The sequence below is a fragment of the Gadus macrocephalus genome, chromosome 11 (assembly GCF_031168955.1).
Source record: "Gadus macrocephalus chromosome 11, ASM3116895v1".
Classification (NCBI taxonomy): domain Eukaryota; kingdom Metazoa; phylum Chordata; class Actinopteri; order Gadiformes; family Gadidae; genus Gadus; species Gadus macrocephalus.
The window spans coordinates 4568266-4589753 of NC_082392.1; the positions used below are offsets into that span (position 1 = coordinate 4568266).

Consider the following 21488-nt stretch of genomic DNA (forward strand, 5'->3'; position numbering starts at 1 on the left):
CATCCATTCAGTTTCCACCCCACTGAAATGAACCAAACCAGAATTCTGGGTTTTTATGGTCATTTTCAGCTGAACGGGCTGGAAGCTGAATCTATGTGCACTTGTTAACAATCACACACCTGGAAAGAAACAGAGGTTGTCGACTTAAATATCTTAAAATTACATTTTCTTAAAATCAACCATGGGTGTCAGACAACCTCTGTGCTCTCCCAGTCACAATCACTCGCTCACCACCATAAATGATTAATCAGCAGATTTAGCATATAGGCATAGCTTATGATTATTGAGTTTTAGAGGAAGAGTTTTGGGGAGGAAAGAAGGGAAGGGTGAAATAAAACAAAAAAAATAAAAATAAAAGATTTGATTCAAATCAAATGTCAGTTTTGGTTCCTCGTGCAGCTTTTCCTCAGGGCAGCATAACCCCCACCCCTTCATTCAGTAATAACCAATACCAAAATGGACACTTCACTCAAAATGTTGCAATGTGTGTTTTTAATAATAAACCTTGCTAATGAAGAAACCGCCTCAAATCCAAATCTCGTTACACTGGCGTTGTTTTAAAATCACCAATAAAACAAGTAATACTTTAAACTAATCAGCCATGTCTTCAAAGACCGACCGACAGGCGGACTTCTGGTTGAATAATGTGTGCCAAAACTAGCCTCTGACAAATGTTTAGTCATTGTGTACAAGGCTGCCTACAGAGTTATTTTAAGTCTTTTACGAGCACATTCGAGTGGCCACTCGGTTTGGAGGACTTTTCTGAACAGGAAATGCTCAACCTCAGAAGTCCTCCACAAGCACTTGTGCTGGTCGTATTATTCGGTTCGACATTTGCTGATGTTGACACTGCGTGGGCCGCGGATCCCTTTAACCCCCCTAATCTCTGATCACAAGGGGCCTCTGACAGGGGGAGAAGGGCCTCTGACAGAAAACGTGCACAAGAGGTCAAAACTGTGAGACCGGGGAGTTATGTGATTGGCTCCATTTTGTTGGACAGTTAAAAACTGACGTAAAATGATTTAAAATAGGAAGAGTGAGGATGTAATGGAGCATGGAGAGGGCTCTCTAGAAGGGCGCTGCTACCACGACACTGATACCTTGCAATGGGTGGAGCTTATGGGACAGCCCACATTTGATGCGACAAGCACTGTTAGCGCACTCATTACTTCAATGCAAAATCCGCTGTGAACACAGATGGGAGAGGGGAGAGACAGAGGGGAGGGAGGGAGGGAGGGAGGGAGGGAGAAAGAGCGAGAGAGAGAGAGAGAGAGAGAGAGAAAAAACAAGGTTGGGGGGTAAAACAGTGCGAGAAACAAAAAGTAGTGAGCCGAGAGAGATGGAGGGTTGGTCGGAGGGAAGGACTTGCAGCCAAACACGGTGGGGGGGGGGGGGGGGGCACACACCAGACCATGCCGCCGTTCTGAGAGGGAGGGTGGGGGGTATGGAACGCACGACAGAGCTTGGGAGGAGATCAAACAAGAGGAAAACACGACAGGTTGATGGGGGTTGGGTCGGGACAAGCCCACAGTGAGGTCTCATAGGAGGAGGAGGGGGGGGGGGGGGGGGGGGGTCCGCGACTTGTCCCGATCGGGTTCTGTTGCTCCTGTAAAGTGCAGGGGTGAGGGGTCACACACTGCTGCCCTGCCCCCCTAGGGACACGGCTCAGTCTGCTAGCGTCCTCACAGTTCAGAGGATGGATAGCTTTGTCTTGCAGGTGCATGTGGGTTTTCTGGGAGATCTGCATTTATCGCCAAACGGTGCCATCGATGTAGACTGACTTCAGCCCGTGTACCCGGGGGGTGGCGGGGGGGGCAGTGTGCGTACCCTGACCCCTGGTTACCCGCTGCTGTGGGGCGAGGGGGGACCCCCGAGGGGACCAGTGGGCTGGTCTCCACACAGTCATACCTTGCAGTGCGTCGTACTGACAGGGATTCCGATATTGGAAGCCAACACGACAGTGAGCGCAGAAGCCAGCTCAATAGTGAACCCGCTGTGGAAGAAAGGCAGGAGTGAGAGGGACAGGGAGAGACGGGGAGAGAGAGAGAGGGAGAGAGACATTCTGCGTTTATAAGAAGGTTTGAGATCGACTCGTTTGGACGCTGGCGCTCCAACCGTCGCCTCACAGCGTGTACCACTTACCATGTACTGAAGGTAGTGTACACACACACACACACACACACACACACACACACACACACACACACACACACACACACACACACACACACACACACACACACACACACACACACACACACACACAGTCTACGGTGTGTACACACAACATGCAAAAACACACAAACACATGCGACACACACACGTTAGCACACCCATCTCTTGAACAAACGTACCGTGCTATACATAGGTCTAGTCTGTATCCATAACGACCACAGTGCATGACTCTCACTCGTCATGAAAGCTTCTCCAGTGGTCAGATTTTGCATTAACACTTGCGATGTAAATCACAGCATACAGCACCTTACTGGGGGGTTTGGGAGGTGTACAGTACCCACACAGATCCATAATGGTATATCAATCCTCACCACCAGATGGCGTGCACGTGTCCAGAACAGAGCGGCTGACAAGTGCAACATAATTGTTATGAATTATGTTGCAATGAGATGAAGATAAACGTAACTGATTCGGATGTTAAGTATGTGGATGGTAACGATTTTGCCAACACAGCACCTCGCACAACCATCGATTTCATTCACCAACAACTCTGTCCTTTTTCTCAAAACCGAAATCATGCAGGTGCCTCTGGTATCTAGCGATCAAAAACGTGACGACATTGACCATGATATTGTAGCTATGGTAGCTTTTGCACTTGTTTCTTTGGAGCCTTCTATGGAAGTTTGACTCCTATTTTGTAAACCATCTCACTTTTGATCCCCATGGCTTTTGTGTTGATTACCAGGCAGGCAGCATGGCTCCAATAGGCTTACATTCTTCCAAGGTGACAATCCATCCACTGCTTTGTAGCTCTCTTTCTAAACAAACAATGCTATTAACACAAGTTGCTGATGCAAGCAATAGGCTATGTTTAAATTTGCCAGAATGTCTCAATAACAATGCTGGTACAGTCGGTTTGCATAACCAGTTGAACCAGTATAAGCTTGCACAACCCACTGGTAAAACCGGCCAAACTTTGACCTCAGAAAATCCCCCTTGTCCCAAGCAAGCAGGTTAGGTTCACCATCGAAGTACCCTAAACGAAGGTCATCAAGCCAAGCGATCTGTCGCTGTGTTGGCCAATCAATAATGAGAGAACAAACAGGTGTTTGAAGATGATTATCCATCTTATCTCATGGTCCTGGCAGTGACCCATCTCAGCAGGGGGTTTGGTATTTAACAACGTGTATTTAACACCAGACACAAGCTATCCCACAGTTCTGTTATGCACCCTGTTTTTCCTCCAGACCAAGACAGAGTGCGACAGAGGGAGAGAGAGAAAGGGCAACAGAGAGAGACGCACGGACGGAGAGGCAGGCAGAGGGAGGGAGGGAGGGGGAGAGGGAGAGGGAGAGGGAGAGGGAAAGAACAACCAAGACATAGAGGGGGGCCGACAGAGAGGGAGGAAGAGGAGAACTACAGCGTCAGGATGAAAAATGCCAGCGGACAGATGAGGAGGGGGAGTTGCGAGGGCATAGCGGATTCCTCTTTGTGTCCTGGAAACAGGCTGAGAGGCTGATGGAGAGCGTGAAGCCACAAGAAAGGAAGGAAGCCGGGCAGGACAGGGAGAAGGAACCGGTCGTAATGGCAAAATAAAGAGCAGCCGGGGAAGGAAGAGGGGAGGAGAGAAAAGGAAAGTGATGGTCTGGAGCGTGAGAAAGACAGCCGGGTGGAAAGGGATAAAGGAGGGGAGGATTTAGTGGCAACACGCCTACAAGATGGAGAGAAAGAGGAAGGGGCACTGGGGAGAGGGAAACCAAAACCGCTCGGGTCAGGAGGAGAAAACAAACATGCCGGTGGGCGAGAGGGAATTAAGACGAGAACGGTGAATGAAAAGGGGAAAATAAGAACCAAGTGTGGTTGGGTGGAGAATAAAAAAAAGGGGGGGGGGGGGGAAAGGGAGTGAGAGCGAGGAGACTCTGTTGGCGTTCTTCCCTGAGGTCGGGGACAAGAGGCCAAGGCTCGTGCTCTCCCTGCCAAACAACTTCCACACTCCCACTGTGATCTGTTCCTGTCAAGCCACAGGGTTCTGTCTTTCTGGCCCGCAAACCCATCCACCCAATAGCATAACACACACACACACACACACACACACACACACACACACACACACACAGACATACAGACACACACACTCGACGGCTTCATGCTGTATGCAATCAACCCTGAAGAAGACACACACTTGTGCATACGTGTGTGCAGTTGCATCACCTGCTGGCGTGTGGGGGGCAATAAGATGACGGGGTAGAAACTGAGACGGTCAGGGATCGATTGGAGCTCTTGGGACCGAGTGGTTCAGCATGTGTGAGCAGACGTGTGGTAAATTGAGTTTAGTGTCAGCTAACTACGTTGGGAGGAGGAGCCATCCCTAGGGGGTATTGTCTGGATGAGACCAAACAGTCTATTTATGAAGGGGTTGTTCTATAAAAAGCAGGAGCACATGCATTAATCACATTGCTTGTAGTTACACTTCCTGATGTATATAGTGTTGTGAAACAAAAAAACGGTTTTGCATTGATAGATTGCAATAAAAAAAGACATGTATATTATATTCCTAAACAGGGTTTAAACAACAATGGCCAACTTGAGTTTTTGATCTTTAATGTATGTAGGATTTTACTTTACTTTATGTGAAATTACAAAAGAGGCCGCCGCCATTATTTATAATGCTCAAAAGATTAACCAACTGTGCAGAATCCTCTGACATGGATGCAGAGATATGCCCAGGTGGCTGCCCAGATGGGCTACACGGGGATCGTGTGAACTAGTAGTTCTCATGTTAGACACACACACACACACACACACACACACACACACACACACACACACACACACACACACACACACACACACACACACACACACACACACACACACACACACACACACACCAGCAGCTTTACCTCGAGGGAGTGATGGGGGTTAGGTCCTTCCCCATGGTCTGGATCACGCGACGCCCCCACACCCACAGGCCAGCACAGATGCCAATGCCCCCGTAGAAGAGCAGCCATATGGGGGTTGCGGCGTCCTGCATCACGCCACCCTGGTCGTAGATCATCCACAGCGCCACCAGTGGCCCGATGGCGTTACTGCGGAGAGGAGGCGGGGGGTGGGGGACGCGGGATGTGAATTCAATGCTTTAACTGTTATCTCTGCTTCATGGAGCAGCTCGATTGTACGGAGAAACGTGTGGTTCATAATATCAAACTGAATATCTTGTAAAATGTCTCCCGTTTTCTTTTTACGATGTTCGGGATGATTAATTGCACTACCGCCCGAGACGTGTTTCCATTCAGCACGGGGGGGCCGCACCTGACGTCGTTGCCGCCGTGCGCGAAGGAGCCGAAGCAGGCGGTGAGGATCTGCAGGAAGTGGAAGAGCAGGTACACCTCGGGCTTGTCCTTCTCGTCGGGCTCCTCCTCCGCCAGGTCGTCCAGGGGCACGGGCCCGGGGGCGCCGTCCTCCTCCGGGCCCGTGCCCTCCAGCTCCGTGGCCAGCTTCATCTCCACGCCGCCGCCGCCCTCCTCCGCCTCGATCTCCGCCTCCGCCACCGCGTTGCAGTACGACGAGTAGCTGTCGTAGCGCACGCGCTTCTTGGAGTACGAGACGCTGTTGCTGCGGCCGCTGCCGCCGCCGTTGCTGCCGCCCTCGCCCACCAGCTTCTCGTTGTCCTCGCGGGACTCGGAGCGCGGCGTGGGCTGCACGGGCATGCCGCAGATGGCCGCCGTGTAGCAGGTGTAGCTGTTGTTGCGGCGCAGCAGGCGGTAGTTGTTGTCGGCGGCGGGCGCGGCGCCCGAGCGGTCGCCGCCGTCATCCAGGCGGCCCAGGTGGATCTTGTGCAGCAGGTCCTTGTACAGGCCCGAGTCCTTGTGCACCGTGTGGTACACCTGGCCGTCGCTGCGCATGTGGCCGCTGTCGAAGCTGAAGGCGCCGTTGGAGATGGGCGACTTGAGGCAGCCGTTGGTCATGGAGTGGGTCCGCCCTGCGTGACGGCGACGGAGAGACAGAGGCAGAGAGACAGGAGGCAGAGAGACAGGAGGCAGAGAGACAGAGGCAGAGACAGAGGCAGAGAGACAGAGGCAGAGAGACAGGAGGCAGAGAGACAGAGGCAGAGAGACAGAGGCAGAGACAGAGGCAGAGAGACAGGAGGCAGAGAGACAGAGAGAGAGACAGAGGCAGAGAGACAGGAGGCAGAGAGACAGAGGCAGAGAGACAGAGGCAGAGAGACAGAGGCAGAGAGACAGGAGGCAGAGAGACAGAGGCAGAGAGACAGAGAGAGAGTGACAGAGGCAGAGAGACAGGGGCAGAGAGAGAGAGACAGAGGCAGAGAGACAGAGGCAGAGAGACAGGGGCAGAGAGACAGCATAGAGACAGAGGCAGAGAGAGAGAGACAGAGGCAGAGACAGAGGCAGAGAGACAGAGGCAGAGAGACAGAGGCAGAGAGACAGGAGGCAGAGAGACAGAGAGAGAGAGACAGGAGGCAGAGAAACAGAGAGAAAGAGAGAGGCAGAGAGACAGAGGCAGAGAGACAGAGAGAGAGACAGAGAGACAGAGAGAGAGAGACAGAGCAGAGAGAGACAGGAGGCAGAGAGACAGAGCAGAGAGACAGAGAGAGGCAGAGAGACAAAGAGAGAGAAACAGGAGGCCGAGAGACAGAGCAGAGAGACAGAGATAGAGAGAATTAGTGGTATGCGCTCTACCCGGTGAACCACCGAGGCACTCTGCTAGTGTTGAAGCTTTACCTAAATAGTATTGGATTAGAAATATGCAAAATTTATAATATATTATAATATCATAATTTGCCCTTTTGTAGTCTGGCTATTGCCAGACCAAGCTCAATCTACGATTGTCATTTTCTTCAGCACAAGAGGCGTGATCGATGGGCCGAGTTCTACTGACTCTGTACGCGATTGGCCGCTTGCCGTCGCTTCCCTGTCGTCATTGTGTTAAACCAGCCAATAGCGAGCCAGGGAGAAAAGCCTTGCTCGGTGATTGGCTCCCTCAAAAACGTATCGGAAGCAGAAAGAAATGTATTACTCTTCTCTAGACCCTTGTGCAGGGCGAACTCAAATCACCGGCAGAACGGGTGCCCCAGGCCGTATAACTCGTTATGTTTTATTGTGCGCTGCTGCGTCATGGAATCTTTGCCATTTGGTGGCAAAGATTGATATACCGGTACAATTTGTTATTTGACTAGATATAAAACCGGTTTTGAAACTGTATACTTGCACCAACCCTAGAATACTCCTAGACTTTCAAGAAGGAAAAAGTCAGAAGGCCATACATACAAACAAAAAGTCAGACAGCAGCTCCCACTCTTCACAAGCGTTTTTTTCTCTAGTTGAAATGCTGCGTTGCAGGGCTCCTCACCGTTACAGCTGCTCCTCGGGGACAGGCACAAACTGGTTCTTTGTCGGAAAAATGAATGGCTGCACAAAGACCGACAACACCCTCCATGAGAGAAAGGGGTGAGTTGAGGCTACCGTTTGCCCTCGAGAATTGCAGCTTGTTTTTTCAGTTTTGGACAGGGCCCTTGAGTCCTCTGTACCACGTTGAATATAAGGCAGCGCTTCCCAGCCTCCCTAAAAAAGAGCAGGGCTTGGAGCACACTCACCGTACACCCTGCCGTTGGGCAGCACCGTGCCCCCGTTGGCCAGGCTGTTTAGTTCCCCGGAGGAGTCGCGGGTGCCTCTCTCGCTGCCCGCAGTGAGCGGCAACGCTGCCTCGTCCGTGCCCATCGCCCCCGGCAGCTCCTTGAACACGGGGCTCTCCTCCTCCTCCTCCGGAATCTTATCCAGACTCTCGTCCGAGATCCGGGAGAGGGCCTGCTCCTTCTTCAGGCGGCCTGCAGGGGTTCGTTGGAGGGTTAGTTGGTGGGCAGACCCTCCTCAAAAGCACTCGAATTAGCATGTTTTTAAAAAGGTAACCACTACCGAGTCAGACTACATTTTTTGACAACATTGAGCTCCTGTGAGTTGAGGATCTACATTGTTTTGATGGTTAACTTTCGTTAGTTTTTTTTTATATGATGATGAGCAGGGAGTGTCATAAGTAAACAAAGCCTGAAAGGGAAGAAGTTTATCAGCTGAGCTCAAGCGATAAACTCCAGCAATGACAGATCCAGCCCAACACTACCAACAATGGAGACACCTTTGACATCCATTTGGACTCAGGTTTTTATGGTTGAGAAATTGCTGTGAGTCAATTGCCTTTGTGAAGCTGAATAATGAATACCACCCCTCCCCTCTCTCCCACATGAGATTGGACTAGATAGATAGCACTTTGCTTGTAAACGATGTAACTCATACACCTGGATCAAGCACATTTACCGCATGACTTCCGATTACTGCACCAATGAATCCTCATCCATCTAAAAATATAACAGGTCAGCATCTAAACTCTGACTGTTTTCCAATTCATTTGTATTTGAATCAGCCAGAAAATACGATATGAAGGAAGCTTTCATCCAAGTACAGGTAACATTTTCTAGAAAAATGTAAATGGGTAAAGTTTTACCGTCTTCGAAACAGTATACACATAACCAGTTTTGCCATGTCACGCTCAACACACTGCCTGACAAATGGGATAGTATTATGGGAGCATTCAGGCTCAGCTCACAGCATGCTGAAAGCATATCACCCCATTATTGACTCAGCAGTTCAACTACTGAGCCATGCTCTAAGAGTCTCCAGCCCTGAAGGTGTGTGTTCCTGACTCCAACAGGACAAGCTTACTCTTCTGCCTTCATAAAAACATGCGTGATGAAGCTGCTTAGTGCAGAACCTAGACTATGCTACACACATGTTTAAATGGGTGCAATATACATGTATAGATATATCAAAAAAACTGCTTGGCTAGTTGTTCTTTCTATTATGGCAGGTAAAAAGACAAAATTTGTGCTGGACCCTGCATCTCTTTGTTTGTTGTCTTGTGTTTGCAATTCTTGTCTCACATGTCTTCCGCCACACAAACGCAATTCCCAAAGGAAAAACCCAGTTCTTTCAAGTTCTTTTGCAATGCCATGAGTCGTGAGCGGGAGAAGGAGTGCGCACACACACACCCCCCGCCATCTGGGTGAGTACCGAGCCGAGAGGACAGGGTGTGCCGGGGCCAGGCGGGGGAGTCGAGGCGAGGGGTGTCGTCGACTCACAGAGCCCAGCCCTGGGAACCTTGTGATCTTAGCCCTACCCACCACACGTACACATACTTGACGTTTCACAGACGTACCTGCTATCTTTCTCCTCATCCAGGGACAGACAAAGAACCACACCACCCCAGCACAGACCACCGAGCCGGCCAGAGTGATGAGAAATATGGCCCAGACCGGTAACAACTCCAGCCCTAGCACTGGAACAAGCATACACAAAATGGTTAGATACATTTATTTAACTGTTTTTTACACAGGAGTCTTTTGTTGCATCATTAAGTATTGTATACTGTGTTTATGTTTTAAAGTGCACACCATTGGTGAACTTCATTTCCTCTTTGAGGAAAATCTATCTATCTCTCCATCTATGTACACATACACTTTGATCAGTGGCATGTGCAGACTCATTTAGAAGGGGTGGCTTAGGAGTGGCACAGAATAACCGGACCGCAATTCCTTTTGGAAAGCAGTGTGTACATCGCCAGGGACGGACACTTCCACATACACAGAGACGGTCGGAGAGAGAGCTGGGCTTACGGGGAGCTCCGGTGTACATGATGGAGAAGGTGTTGATCCCGATCGTGGTGGCGTAAAACAGAGGCAGCGCCCGTAGGCCATTGGGGACAGAGTCAACCTGGGGACAGAGCATACAGAACATGCCCAGGGTTAAAGTCCGCTTAAGCCAGGCTAGCTGAAACCCCTGGCATGCAGGCCGCTTCTTCCATAGGCTATGCATTATTAATGGTTAATCTGCGTTATTTCTGTGAGAGGAAACAAGCAAACATTTCTTAATACCATCCTACCATGTATGGGGTGACCCTGTCCTGACTTTGACCTGACAATGAAACAACTTCTGCCGCTGCGTCATAAATCCCAAACTCAAGATGATCTGCAACACTCTTTTTCTTCCGGGTCATTTAGAGGGCCTTTCCCCGTTACATAACCACATCTACTGGTGTTGCCAAATCGAAATTGATTTTGAACTGTAGCTGTAAAGCCTTTGGATAATCTGTCGATGTTTAGAAATAAATGTCTGAGGCGTAGTGTGAATTTGTGCCAGATAAGCAATGCAATGCAGTGTCGGAGTCTTCGGCAGGACACAAATGAAAAAAGTGTTCCCAGATTGGCAACTCAATTACAGTTACATCGCATAATAATTTCAATGCTTCACAATTACACCAGGCACCTCCCAGGTGCAGATGCTGATACAAGCCAGCCCACCTTGCTCAGAATAAAGTGCCGGATGAGGAGGAAGAGGAGTCCGGACATCAGCCCAGAGAGGAGGGGAGAGATGAACCAAGAGGACACTAGAGTCGAGGAAACATTGCTTGATGAGAACACACATACAAACACACACACAACCAAACTAGGTCAGGTTAAGGAGAAACAATGCAAATTTTTTTTTTTTCACAATACAATACAAATCACGCAGGCGCAGGCACACACACACACACACACAGGCACACACACACACACACAACATTACCAATGTAAACAAGCTGCATCCACTGTACGCCCTTGGCTCCTATGGCGACCATGGAGAAGCCGATGGTGGAGCCGACAATGCAGTGAGTCCCCGAGATGGGCAGTTTGAGGAAGGAGGCGATGAGCTGCCAGGCGGCCGAGCCTGGGGACACACAACAGAGGCATTCATCTCCGGCTTGGATCCGGGTGAGCCCTCCCCAAAGAAACGGTTCACCCAGCAGTGTGGGCTCACTGGGCTGTTGGCAAACAACGGAGGACCCAGGAACGGGAGAGGAGCAGGTCCGCGCTACATTAACACGGCATGCATCTCTTGAATGTCACGAGTCGTGGAAGTCATGGGTGCACCCTGCAGAGGACCTCACCCTGCAGAGGGCCGGACACTGGGTGATGACAAACAATAGTGAGAAAGGAAGTGTATATAGGGCTGGGCGATATGACCAAAATATCATATCCCGATATAGGTTATTCATATCCCGATAACGATATATCACGATATAGCACATTTTCTGTAAATTCAATGAATAAATAGTTTATATAAAATGACCACATGGAAAGTCCTATTTCGTAGCCCCTCTTTTAGGTACGAGCTCACTTTGTCGTGGTTGGTCGTGGGAGTCCTTCTCCTATTCAGAATTGTCACGTTCACTATCCTCCATGTTTGTTTGTGTTGCCTTCATGTGCCGTGTGGAAGAATGTAAAGCGTTGTCCAAATGACGTAAAATATTACCGTAAAGAGTGTGATTTGCGACAAGACGATATAAACGATAGAGCATAATATGAAACGATAGACATTTTTATATCATCACACGATATATATCGTCATATCGCCCAGCCCTAATGTACACTACAGTTACTCACTATACCGGAGGTAGACGGATTCATTGGCTGATTAATCAGCACCGATATAGGTCATTTTACAAACTATGGTTGAGGGTAGAACATGGGTCCGAAAGCGGCCAACTGCTGTGCAGCCTCCATCGGTCACACGGGGACATCAGTGTTTTACATGGAGGCTCAGAACATAAAGTCCAGGTGATGTCATTGTATGCCTGAGGACATGTTTTGGATAGTTGGTGACCTGACCGGGAGAGAGGGCAGCTCTTAAATTACCTTTTTCAGTGTAGACTACATCAGAGTCCCTTTTTTCAGAAAGTAATTCTCCACTCCAAAACATCAAAGCATTATTCTGGCAATATGGTAAGAAAAATGTGTGCTAAACCTTGGGGTCCTAGGGTAAACATCGTATTAGCTCACTAGCTTTGGCGCGAACATCGAAATGAACAGCTATCAAGAACAAGCTCCGAAACAACTGCGTCTACAAAAAAACACCCACAACAACAATGGTCAATCACTAAATCCCCAAATCAAAACAGTTGAAGAGGGTTGATTTGTTAAAGGAACCCCTCGAATTCCAGTAATCCCCGCCTTATTAAGTCACGTCAACTCCAATGAATGACTCCCCTCCACCGAGTCACCCAACAAATACTTCCAGTGTCCGTAAGCTACCCAGAGTGTGTAAAAAAACACCGCCGACACGTCAACCCCATTCCCCTCGAGGAGGAGGAGGCTGAGCCAAAGTGCAACCGCGTGAGGAGGACAGGGGTGGGGGGGCGAGTTCCAAACTTACCGACCATGGCGCTGACCTCCCCGGCCATCAGCACGGGCACCGTCTCGTTGTACAGGTTCACGTCGATGATGCCCTTCCGTATGGTCTCGCCCACCTTGGCCCCCAGCAGCATGGAGCCCAGCGTCTCGAAGATGGACGCCAGGATGCAGGCCTGCTTCAGCGTCACCACGCCGGAGCCCACCGCCGTGCCGAACGAGTTGGCCACGTCGTTGGCGCCCACGGAGAACGCCAGGATGAAGGCTATGATGAAGCCGAGGATGACCATCCACAGGTACGGTTCCATATCCATCTTGACTGCGTTTTGTTTTTTTCGTCACTCCCACACGCTCAATTAAAAATAAGTCAAGGCGCTGCTTAGTGGTGAACCGAGGTGCTTGGCTTCGGCTCGGTTCGGACGCTGGCTGTTTGTGTTTTTGTCCCCCTGTGTTTGCGAAGAGGCGAAGGGGAGAAGCACAGTTGCTAACTGGGCGTCTGGAGCTCAGTCCAATGAGTGGAGACTAGTGACGATGGCTGCGAGGAGCATTCCATAGCTTATTGCTCGGACAGACAGCCTGCGCGTTGCTTCACCTGCCGGGGACGAAACGAGCAGGCGTTAGTTTGATGATCAATGATCGATGCATTTGCATTTGCAGGACCTTCAACATTTACCATGCATCGAGCCCCATCCAGACTTCCTTGATGCCGAATACATCACTGTTTGTGTTAGGATCTGAATAGGTGGGATGCTACACACTCTTGAACCCTTTGTGATAAACAGATCAGACCATATGTTAGATGGTTGGCTATGGGGGAAGAGCGGCTGTATCTGTGCTTGATCAAATGTAGTACAGATGCCAACGCTTGGATGCACACAGAGTGGTGTTCATGTATGAGGAAGCAGTCCATTATAGCTTAATGATTTTACATCCACTTAATAGAACACATCTAGAATGGTTGGATGTTAATGCAAATGTGTGTGTGGTAACGTTTAAACTATTTCAGGGGGCCACCGAGAGACAGCGATGCTGTGATCAAGTGGTACGATGGGATAAAAATAACGGCCAACAAAACCTCTGGAAGCCTTCAGAGCGATGACGAGATAGTTTTGATCAGAGACAGGCAGAGAGAATCTAATCTGTAGCGTGTGAAGATAGCCACAATAGGAAATCATAGTACGCACTGCACTTCACAGGAACCAGATCAGGTCTTTTGGAAAGGCTTACTGGGGCTATAAAAAGACTACTGTGAACAGAGTTCATGTGGGTGAAGCCCACAGAATTTGAGCAGACGGTCAACACCTTCCCGCCCCCTTCCCCACCAACATGGAGCAGAGATGAGGTGTGTTGGGGCCACCGGCCCCCTTCACAGGTGTGCCAGACATCCAGATAACCCCCCTGACACCGGCTGCCTGGTTCACTATGGAAGAAAACAAGCCATTTCTGCTGTCCCTTTTCTTCAAACCAACTTTAAGACTGCAATCTATGCACTTCTTACCCTGAAAAAAGCCAAGCAACCATGTGCATATTATTCTTATTATAAAACCGTAAAAAAAAGTGTGGGACATCAAGTTATAGCCATTTATGTTATTATTACAAAAACAAATTGCTCAGAAGAAATAAGGTAATCTCTCAAATCAGCTTCCGGGGTGTGATGAGGAAGGAGGAAGGAGGAACAGCAGTAGAACCTAGCACGACACACCTTCTATTCAAACCATACTGTTGCCCAATGTCATCGGACTATTTGCCAGCAATTTTTCAGGTAAATATTTCCATTTCATTGGTAAATATAGGCCGATAAGATGCTAAATCATACCAATTAGAAACGGCGCAAAATAACCACAATCAACTGTTAAAATTACTAGTCAATAGTGGTGCAACGGATCAACCCTCAGTTCGGGATGCAAGTGATCCCCGGATCGGCTGATAAAAAAAAAGAAAGGTTGTGCCTTCACGTGATCGCCGCATGTTTGAAGGACAATTCCGGTATTAAGCACATTGAGCCCCCTTTCTGGTTTTTCTCGGATGAAATATAGTGGTTGACACACCGACATGTTGACTATCGCCCCTGCCTGCTACAGAATGGCTGGCTTTGGGCATTCACAAACCTGTCCTTAAAACAACCCTAAACATTCGTTTTCAGAAATGTGCAACTCACCGATCTAGTGGTGTTCGTTGACGTTCCTAATCAAGTATCGTAGCGAAATACAGTTTCTGTCGTGTTTTATTTAGCATTTTGTCAATCCCATTGAAATGGAAACCGGACCGGAACCGGAAAATGGCTGTTTATGTTTGGTTGTAGTCTTTTCGCTCGGTTCTCCGTATCAACAGTAGGGCTAGAACCGAGCGAAAAGACTACAACCAGCCCCCCTTTCCGTTTCCGGTCAACGAGCAATGAGTCTTCAAACAGAAATCAATGGATTTACAAAATGCCAAATAAAACACAACAGAAACTGTATTTCGCTACGATACTTGATGAAAAAAAAAGGATGAGGATGTCAGCATTGCCTGGGGAGGGCATAGATTCTAAACATACCCCAGGCAATAGAGTGGCGAAGTCACGCCCCTTCCGGTAGAGCTCATGGGACCTATGAGATCGAAAAATATGAATGGGTGTCAATGGAGAGAAAATAATTATTTTCTGGTCCCAGTCTTTATATGCCCTGGATTACACATATGTTGTTTGTGGATTTAAATGATAATTTTTCATGCAAAGAAAACTAAAAAATTTCTTGAAGAAGTTTGATAATTTTAGGTTTTATGTGAGGCCGCTTTGTGAACTACAGCTCTTCGCTGCTCTCGACGCATATGATATACGTCACCACACCCGCACTTGGAACTCGGCACAGAGATGGCACATAGAGATGGCACATAACTAAAACTCTCCACATGCCCCGATTTATAGTGGTTTTCACCTCTTTCTATGCTTTTATCCTCGCCTTGAAGAAAAGATCGCCAAGTTGAGAGCAGCAAGTAGTTCACAAAGCGACCACCTCACACAAAACCTTAAAGCGGACCTATTATGCTTTTCGACTTTTATGACCTATAAACGTTGTTATAATGATTGATAGTCATGTTTAACCATACACAAAAAAACGATGTAGATTTTCGGGAAACTCTTCCTCTCATCTGGGCGCTTTCAGCATTCTCTGTCAACGCTCGGTTTCGTCCTTCTCCGCCCCCTCGCCCCCCTCCTGCCAACCCAACTCCGTTGTGATAGGTTACCTTCCTTAAAGCGCGCGTGCGGGCAGATTTGACCAGGCATATGGGGGAGCGGCAGGAGTGCCTCTACGTAGATGATTTCCCGGAAATGTGAACAAGTGAATCCAAACGTTGTCCCGAGTGTTTAGCGCTCTGCACAGTCAGCAGGGAATACGTCGAAATGCATGTACATCATTATTTGACACTTTAGTATGGTTAAACATGACTATCAATCATTATAACAACGTTTATAGGTCATAAAAGTCGAAAAAGCATAATAGGTCCCCTTTAACATTATCAAACTTCTTCGAGATTTTTTTTAGTTTTCTTTGCATGAAAAATTATCTTTTAAATCCAAAAACAATATACATGTATGTGTTATCCAGGGCACATAAAGACTAGGACCAGTAAATAATTACTTTCTCTCCATTGAAACACATTCATATTTTTCGAACTCATAGGTCCCATGGGCTCTACCGGAAGGGGCGTGACTTTGCCACTATGCAGACATCCTGAATTTAAAGTTGTTCATCCAGGTCTGCAGTGCTTCCTTTGGACACATTTCTTTTATTTACTATCAATGTTAAAAAGAAGATGGAATAATGCCTCAGATTGTACTTTATTTAGTTTTTTAATTTTTTTTTTTTTTTATACGTTTTTATAAGCAATTTTTTAGAAATATTTACTACGCTTAAAAGACAGCAGGATTATTACCAAATTTTTCACTTTATTTGGTTTTTACACATTTGAAGATTTATTTAAAGTCTCATTTGTCTTGTTATTTCTTTTGTTGTTGTTGATCCGAAAATGATCCGCCCTGTGACTCAAAAACCGTGACACGATCCGAACCGTGAGTTTTGTGATCCGTTGCACCCCCACTGGTCAACCAATAATAGCCAGTCAGCATGCCAATTTTATTCCAAAAACGAAATGACTTTCATGCTTCCCTCCAACTTAGCAAGAAGAGGCTAAAGTAACATACTACTTTATAAATTCGTATCCAAGAGGCTGTGAATGGACCGGGATTAGCATGAGGGTTATACAAAACCCAGTTTTTTACAGAGTGATCGACAGCACACACCCAAAACCCTCATCCGCAAAGATCCCCTAGCTTTAGTCTAGGGTTCCTCTTCTTCAACCTGTTCCAGGTGATCAAAAGTCACCATATTTATGATAAGAGCTACTTTCCCTTGGGAGAGGTAAGCGTGTTGCTCATGAAGGGGAGGTATTAACGGTGAACAGCTTTGAGGCCAGACTGCAACATTCTCGGGGCATTAACTGATGCCGTGCTCCTGCCTTCTCCCCCAGCACGTGAGGTCCAGACTGCTCCCTTTCTAAACAGCTTCGGGCCGGTTCCAGCTCCCTCCTCTGTACGACATGAGATCCATCTGGAACAGCTGAGGTCGTGCAGACCTGACCTCTATGCAGCTAGCCTTTGGCCAAGCACCGCGCACACACACACACACAAAAGCACGGGCAGGATTTAATTCATTTGGTGTCAAGAGGGCAACTTCCAATTATTCATGTGTATTCCAGGGATGCTTTATTTTCCTGTACAGACTACTAAACAGACTTATCTGGCCATTTTGACAGCACTGCCACAGTTTTGTTTTTCAGTTGTATCTGGAAAACATTGCAGATAGAAGGCTCACTTAACAGTTGGATGTTGTGTCTACTAAAAAGACTGAATACAGATGAAAGCTTATAAATTGACAGCATAAGGTGATAATTTCACCATGTTCGCTTAAAAGCAACTGTTAAAAAAATATTTTATATGGGAACCACCAGCCGTATAAATAAAACAATTAGGCATCAGATGTTGGCTCCCCTACTGCCAAAACAAAGAATGACACTGTGAAAATCACAGCAGTTTAAGCCCTGGCTGTTAAAATACACCATGACAACAAGGTCATACTGCGTAGAGTGTTGAAAAGGTGGACATGGATGGCAGTAAGGACAGTGTTTGTGTGGGTTGGGGGTGCAGGAGCAGTCCAAGGCCTTGATCATTGCAGTAATCTTCTATAAATGGAATCCTGACGTGACAGCTGTGGCCCGAACGCAGCCAGCCAGCGCTACGACGACGACGACGACGATGAGGCACGCAGGTCCGCTCGCATGCCATCACTTCCATTCACACTGTTCCTGATATTTTTTTATTTTTTTCCCCCTGCTGGCTTACGTGTTTGTGTTCAATGTGTGTGGGTTGATTTGGTTCCAAGTTAACGACTTATGTCGTAGTTGTGACATAACTTGGCTTGCCGTCAGGACGTATTATTTCTGAGCATGGAAATTTGCAATGATGAGGATGCTGGATGTCCAAGGTTAGAAATAAACCCTGTGCAACCACCTGAGCAAACAAAAGGCATTAATGAGGCTTTACCAGAGCCTTTCACTGTGATGTTATTGCCATAATTAGCTATTTATGCAATAGCTCTGATTAATTCAATTTAATTAAAACATCAATTCGGCTCAGCTAATTTTTTATACAGATTTGGGGCAATACAAAAACACGAATATATTTCTGGCTTTGAATGACAATTATCATTTTAGGCAAATGGGATATTCAACAATGACCTCCTCCCACATCCCTCAGGAAGACACCCTTTTATCGTAACCATTAATTAACGTAGCAGAGAAGCCACTGCACCACTGCCTCAGCTGCTGCACACTGCCTTGTCACGATCAACAGCCTGCATTGACACGCAGCTCCACAACCCAATGCCTCACAGTGCTCCCTCCTGCCTTCAAACTTTCCCTCCCAGCCCTCCTTCTCCACACACATCCAACCCATCCCAGAGCACGCTAAGCACATGCAACAAACCAGGCTAGCCTGTACACGCGTGCCGCAAGATAACGACTCGCAAGTTGACAACCTGGCGCGTTCGCGCACTGACAGGTACACCCGAACACAGGGGAACATCATAAATGCCTCTATACTTCCAAGGACATCGAAGCGCACGCGGACACACACACACACACACACACACACACACACACACACACACACACACACACACACACACACACACACACACACACACACACACACACACACACACACACACACACACACACACACACACACACACACATTGAAAGAACAACAAGATGGACATGCAGGCAGACGTACGAACAGCTGTCCACCACGAGCGAGATCTTGGAGGTGAACCCCACTCACCTTTATGCCATGCATGCCTCCCCACATCATTAGAGGGTGTGAAGGTGGCGGAGCTTCAACGCCAGAGACAGACTGACAGGGCTGAAGGGAAAGGAAACAGGGAATGGGGCAAAGGAATGCGAGATTCAGGAGGAGGAGGATGGAAGCGGGTGTAAAATGGGGATGACCATGTGACTGACAGGAAAGGAGACGCCAAGGGGATGAGAAGGAGGGAGAGCGAGAGGCTGGTGGTGGTAGAGCGAGACGGTTAGGGAGAATGGAGAGGCGCTCTGCCACAGCAAGAGGAATCAGCAGGTTGTGGTGGTGTTGCAGACAAGAGGGAGAGAGAGGGCAACGTGAGAGAGAGGAAAAGAGAGAGAGAGGCAGAGAGAGGTAGAAAGAGAGAGATGCAGAGAGAGGTAGAGAGAGAGAGACAGAGGCAGCGTGAGAGAGAGGCGGAGAGAGCATGAGCACAGCTAGTCTAGACTGGCTCTTAGAAGAAAACCATCCGCATCTGCATCACAGCAACCTTCAGCCAATGAAAAGCATCGGAGGAGCCAGCAGGCGACTTAATTGGCTGCCTGGAGAGCAGAGAGGACGGGCGAAGGGAGGGCTAGCCAACGGTTGTCGAGGAGGCAGAGGAAGAACGATAAGAGGTGTATCCTGTGCATTGTGTACATTTCACATACTAAGAGGGAAGTATGGATGCAAAGAGCATTCAAAGCATTTTTTTTGCCATTGCTCCAATCAAAGATGGACATTGTTACGAACAGGGACATTTGCTTGAACATTAGCATGGCTAGTATGTGGAACAGAATATATGTATAGCAATATAACTGCCAATGTCAATGTGATTTGGGTATTTCATATATATTTATGGCAGTATTTGGATTTGCTCATCATGATTATCCTATTTTTTAATAAATAAATTGTCCTTCAGAGCAAAATACTGTTTGACTTTAAAAAAAAAAAACACTTTTCTCAAAACAAATGCATGAATAAATAATGTACGGCGAACTGAAAAGAGATTTATACAAAAATTGTGAAAGGCAGTATTTTTGACGAAAGCCAATTAAGAGATTAGTATCCACAAGAACAAAGCTAATAAAAAACACACTACAAAGCACACCCCCTTTTTCTCACTCTTCTTCAAAAAATTTGATTTAAGGCTCAATGGAAATTATCTTGAGTCATAATCAGGTTCATGTAAATGTTCCCTTACTGTTAGCTATGACAACTGACACTTGAAAAGTCCTGCGGAGTACCTTTTGGTGAGTTTCATGTATCTCAAAACCAACAACAGTTTCTTTCAACTTTTGTCACCCGCTATTTGGTCCCCGCAACAGGGTGGAATAAAGAAGCGGTCCTCGGCCATTGCATAATCCCATGTGATTTAGCGTAGCCACACAGAATTTAGTATCCATTCGTTAAGTGTGAACAAAAGTATTGTAACAGCTCATCCAATCACATATTCAAAATGTCCACACATCCTTTAGTGGCCTTCAGCCAACTTGGTTTCTATACAGTGGTCTCTTGCTGCCGAGCGAGAGGAAGCCCAAATGAATGCCTTCATTTTATTAGGTAGCAGTTTCAATAGAACAGCAAGACTACAACCTGACCAATTGAAAAGCAACCGGCCCTGCGACGGATACACTCACACTGTGGCGTGCTACCCTCGTCTTTGCCTTTCCTGTTGCTCTGTTTCCATAACAAGGATAGGGACTGGACTGTTAATAACACAGATGCCAAGTCAGATATCTGAGCGGCGACGCAAGTAATGCCTAGGGTGGTGTCTGTTTTACTGAACAAATCCTGATCCGTCATTGTGAGGCGTGTGGCACCGAGGACAGGGAACATCGTCGCCTCGTCAAAGTGATCTTATCATCACAAGCCGTTTCAATCTTGCGTCCCGGACAACTTTTAAAAAAAAAAAACCCACACACACAAATGATTTTACTCACGTCCACCGTGGACCTCAAGCCGTTCCTGTTGCAGCGCAGGCTCTGTGGCCATAAGCTGCTCGTCTCCTCGGGCACATGCTGTTTGCTTGAAGGGTACTCAAAGAGTGAGTGGTAAAACTGTAGCGTGCGGTACAGTACAGAGGCCCTGATCTTGTGACCATCCGCTCACTGATAAAGAAGAAAAAAAAGAAAGAGTGTTCTTTCTGCGTCAGCTGCACCTGCTGCCTCTAGACCCTGCCCTGCAGCAGGGAGGCGCTGTCCCATATAACCCCGGCACACACACACACACACACCACCGGTCCCTCGCCACATGAGGAACAAGGGGGAGGTCCCTGGAGAACCACAACAGCTCACACGCCAGCACAGAGCGCCCCTGGCTCTCTCCAAGGCGTCTTTGAAGACCTTCAACCTCCGACCTCTATGCAACTAGCCTAGCACCACACACACACACGCACGCACGCACGCACGCACACACACACACGCACGCAAGCGCGCACAAACACACACACGCACGCACGCACGCACCCAAGCGCGCACAAACACACACACACATACAAACATACACACACACACCAAAGTTCTGCATTGCACCACAAGGTTAGCTTTACATCCCCGCCTCTAAAACAGCATCAGGAAAAAAAACGGCCGTTCTTATGCTTAAAAATTAAAGTGCCCAATTGGGCCACTCAATATTCCTTGTGGTGTACAGTGAATCGTGTTTGAAGTCAAACAAAGAATAAATCAATTCAAATGATACCGG

The 21488-nt window shown here is 47.8% G+C and overlaps 1 protein-coding gene across 10 annotated transcripts in view; it reads right to left on the reverse strand.

Annotated features, from left to right (window-relative positions):
* slc20a2 (solute carrier family 20 member 2) overlaps positions 1-21488 on the reverse strand; it is a 37990-nt gene that overhangs the window by 6019 nt on the left and 10483 nt on the right. For 2 of the 10 annotated variants that reach the window (XM_060065008.1, XM_060065011.1), the window contains exons 2-11: positions 18789-18869; positions 12435-13001; positions 10809-10949; positions 10544-10629; positions 9860-9956; positions 9403-9522; positions 7790-8020; positions 5488-6157; positions 5079-5264; positions 1909-1993 (exon numbers count right to left, since the gene is read on the reverse strand). In XM_060065008.1, the coding sequence (XP_059920991.1) occupies positions 1909-1993; positions 5079-5264; positions 5488-6157; positions 7790-8020; positions 9403-9522; positions 9860-9956; positions 10544-10629; positions 10809-10949; positions 12435-12723 (1905 nt within the window). In that variant the 5' untranslated portion in view covers positions 12724-13001; positions 18789-18869. Of the gene's footprint in view, positions 1-172; positions 1186-1908; positions 1994-5078; positions 5265-5487; positions 6158-7789; positions 8021-9402; positions 9523-9859; positions 9957-10543; positions 10630-10808; positions 10950-12434; positions 13002-14945; positions 14998-18788; positions 18870-20728; positions 21169-21488 lie in introns of those variants that run through there. The other 8 variants (XM_060065004.1, XM_060065009.1, XM_060065010.1 and 5 more) reach the window with 7 other exon arrangements.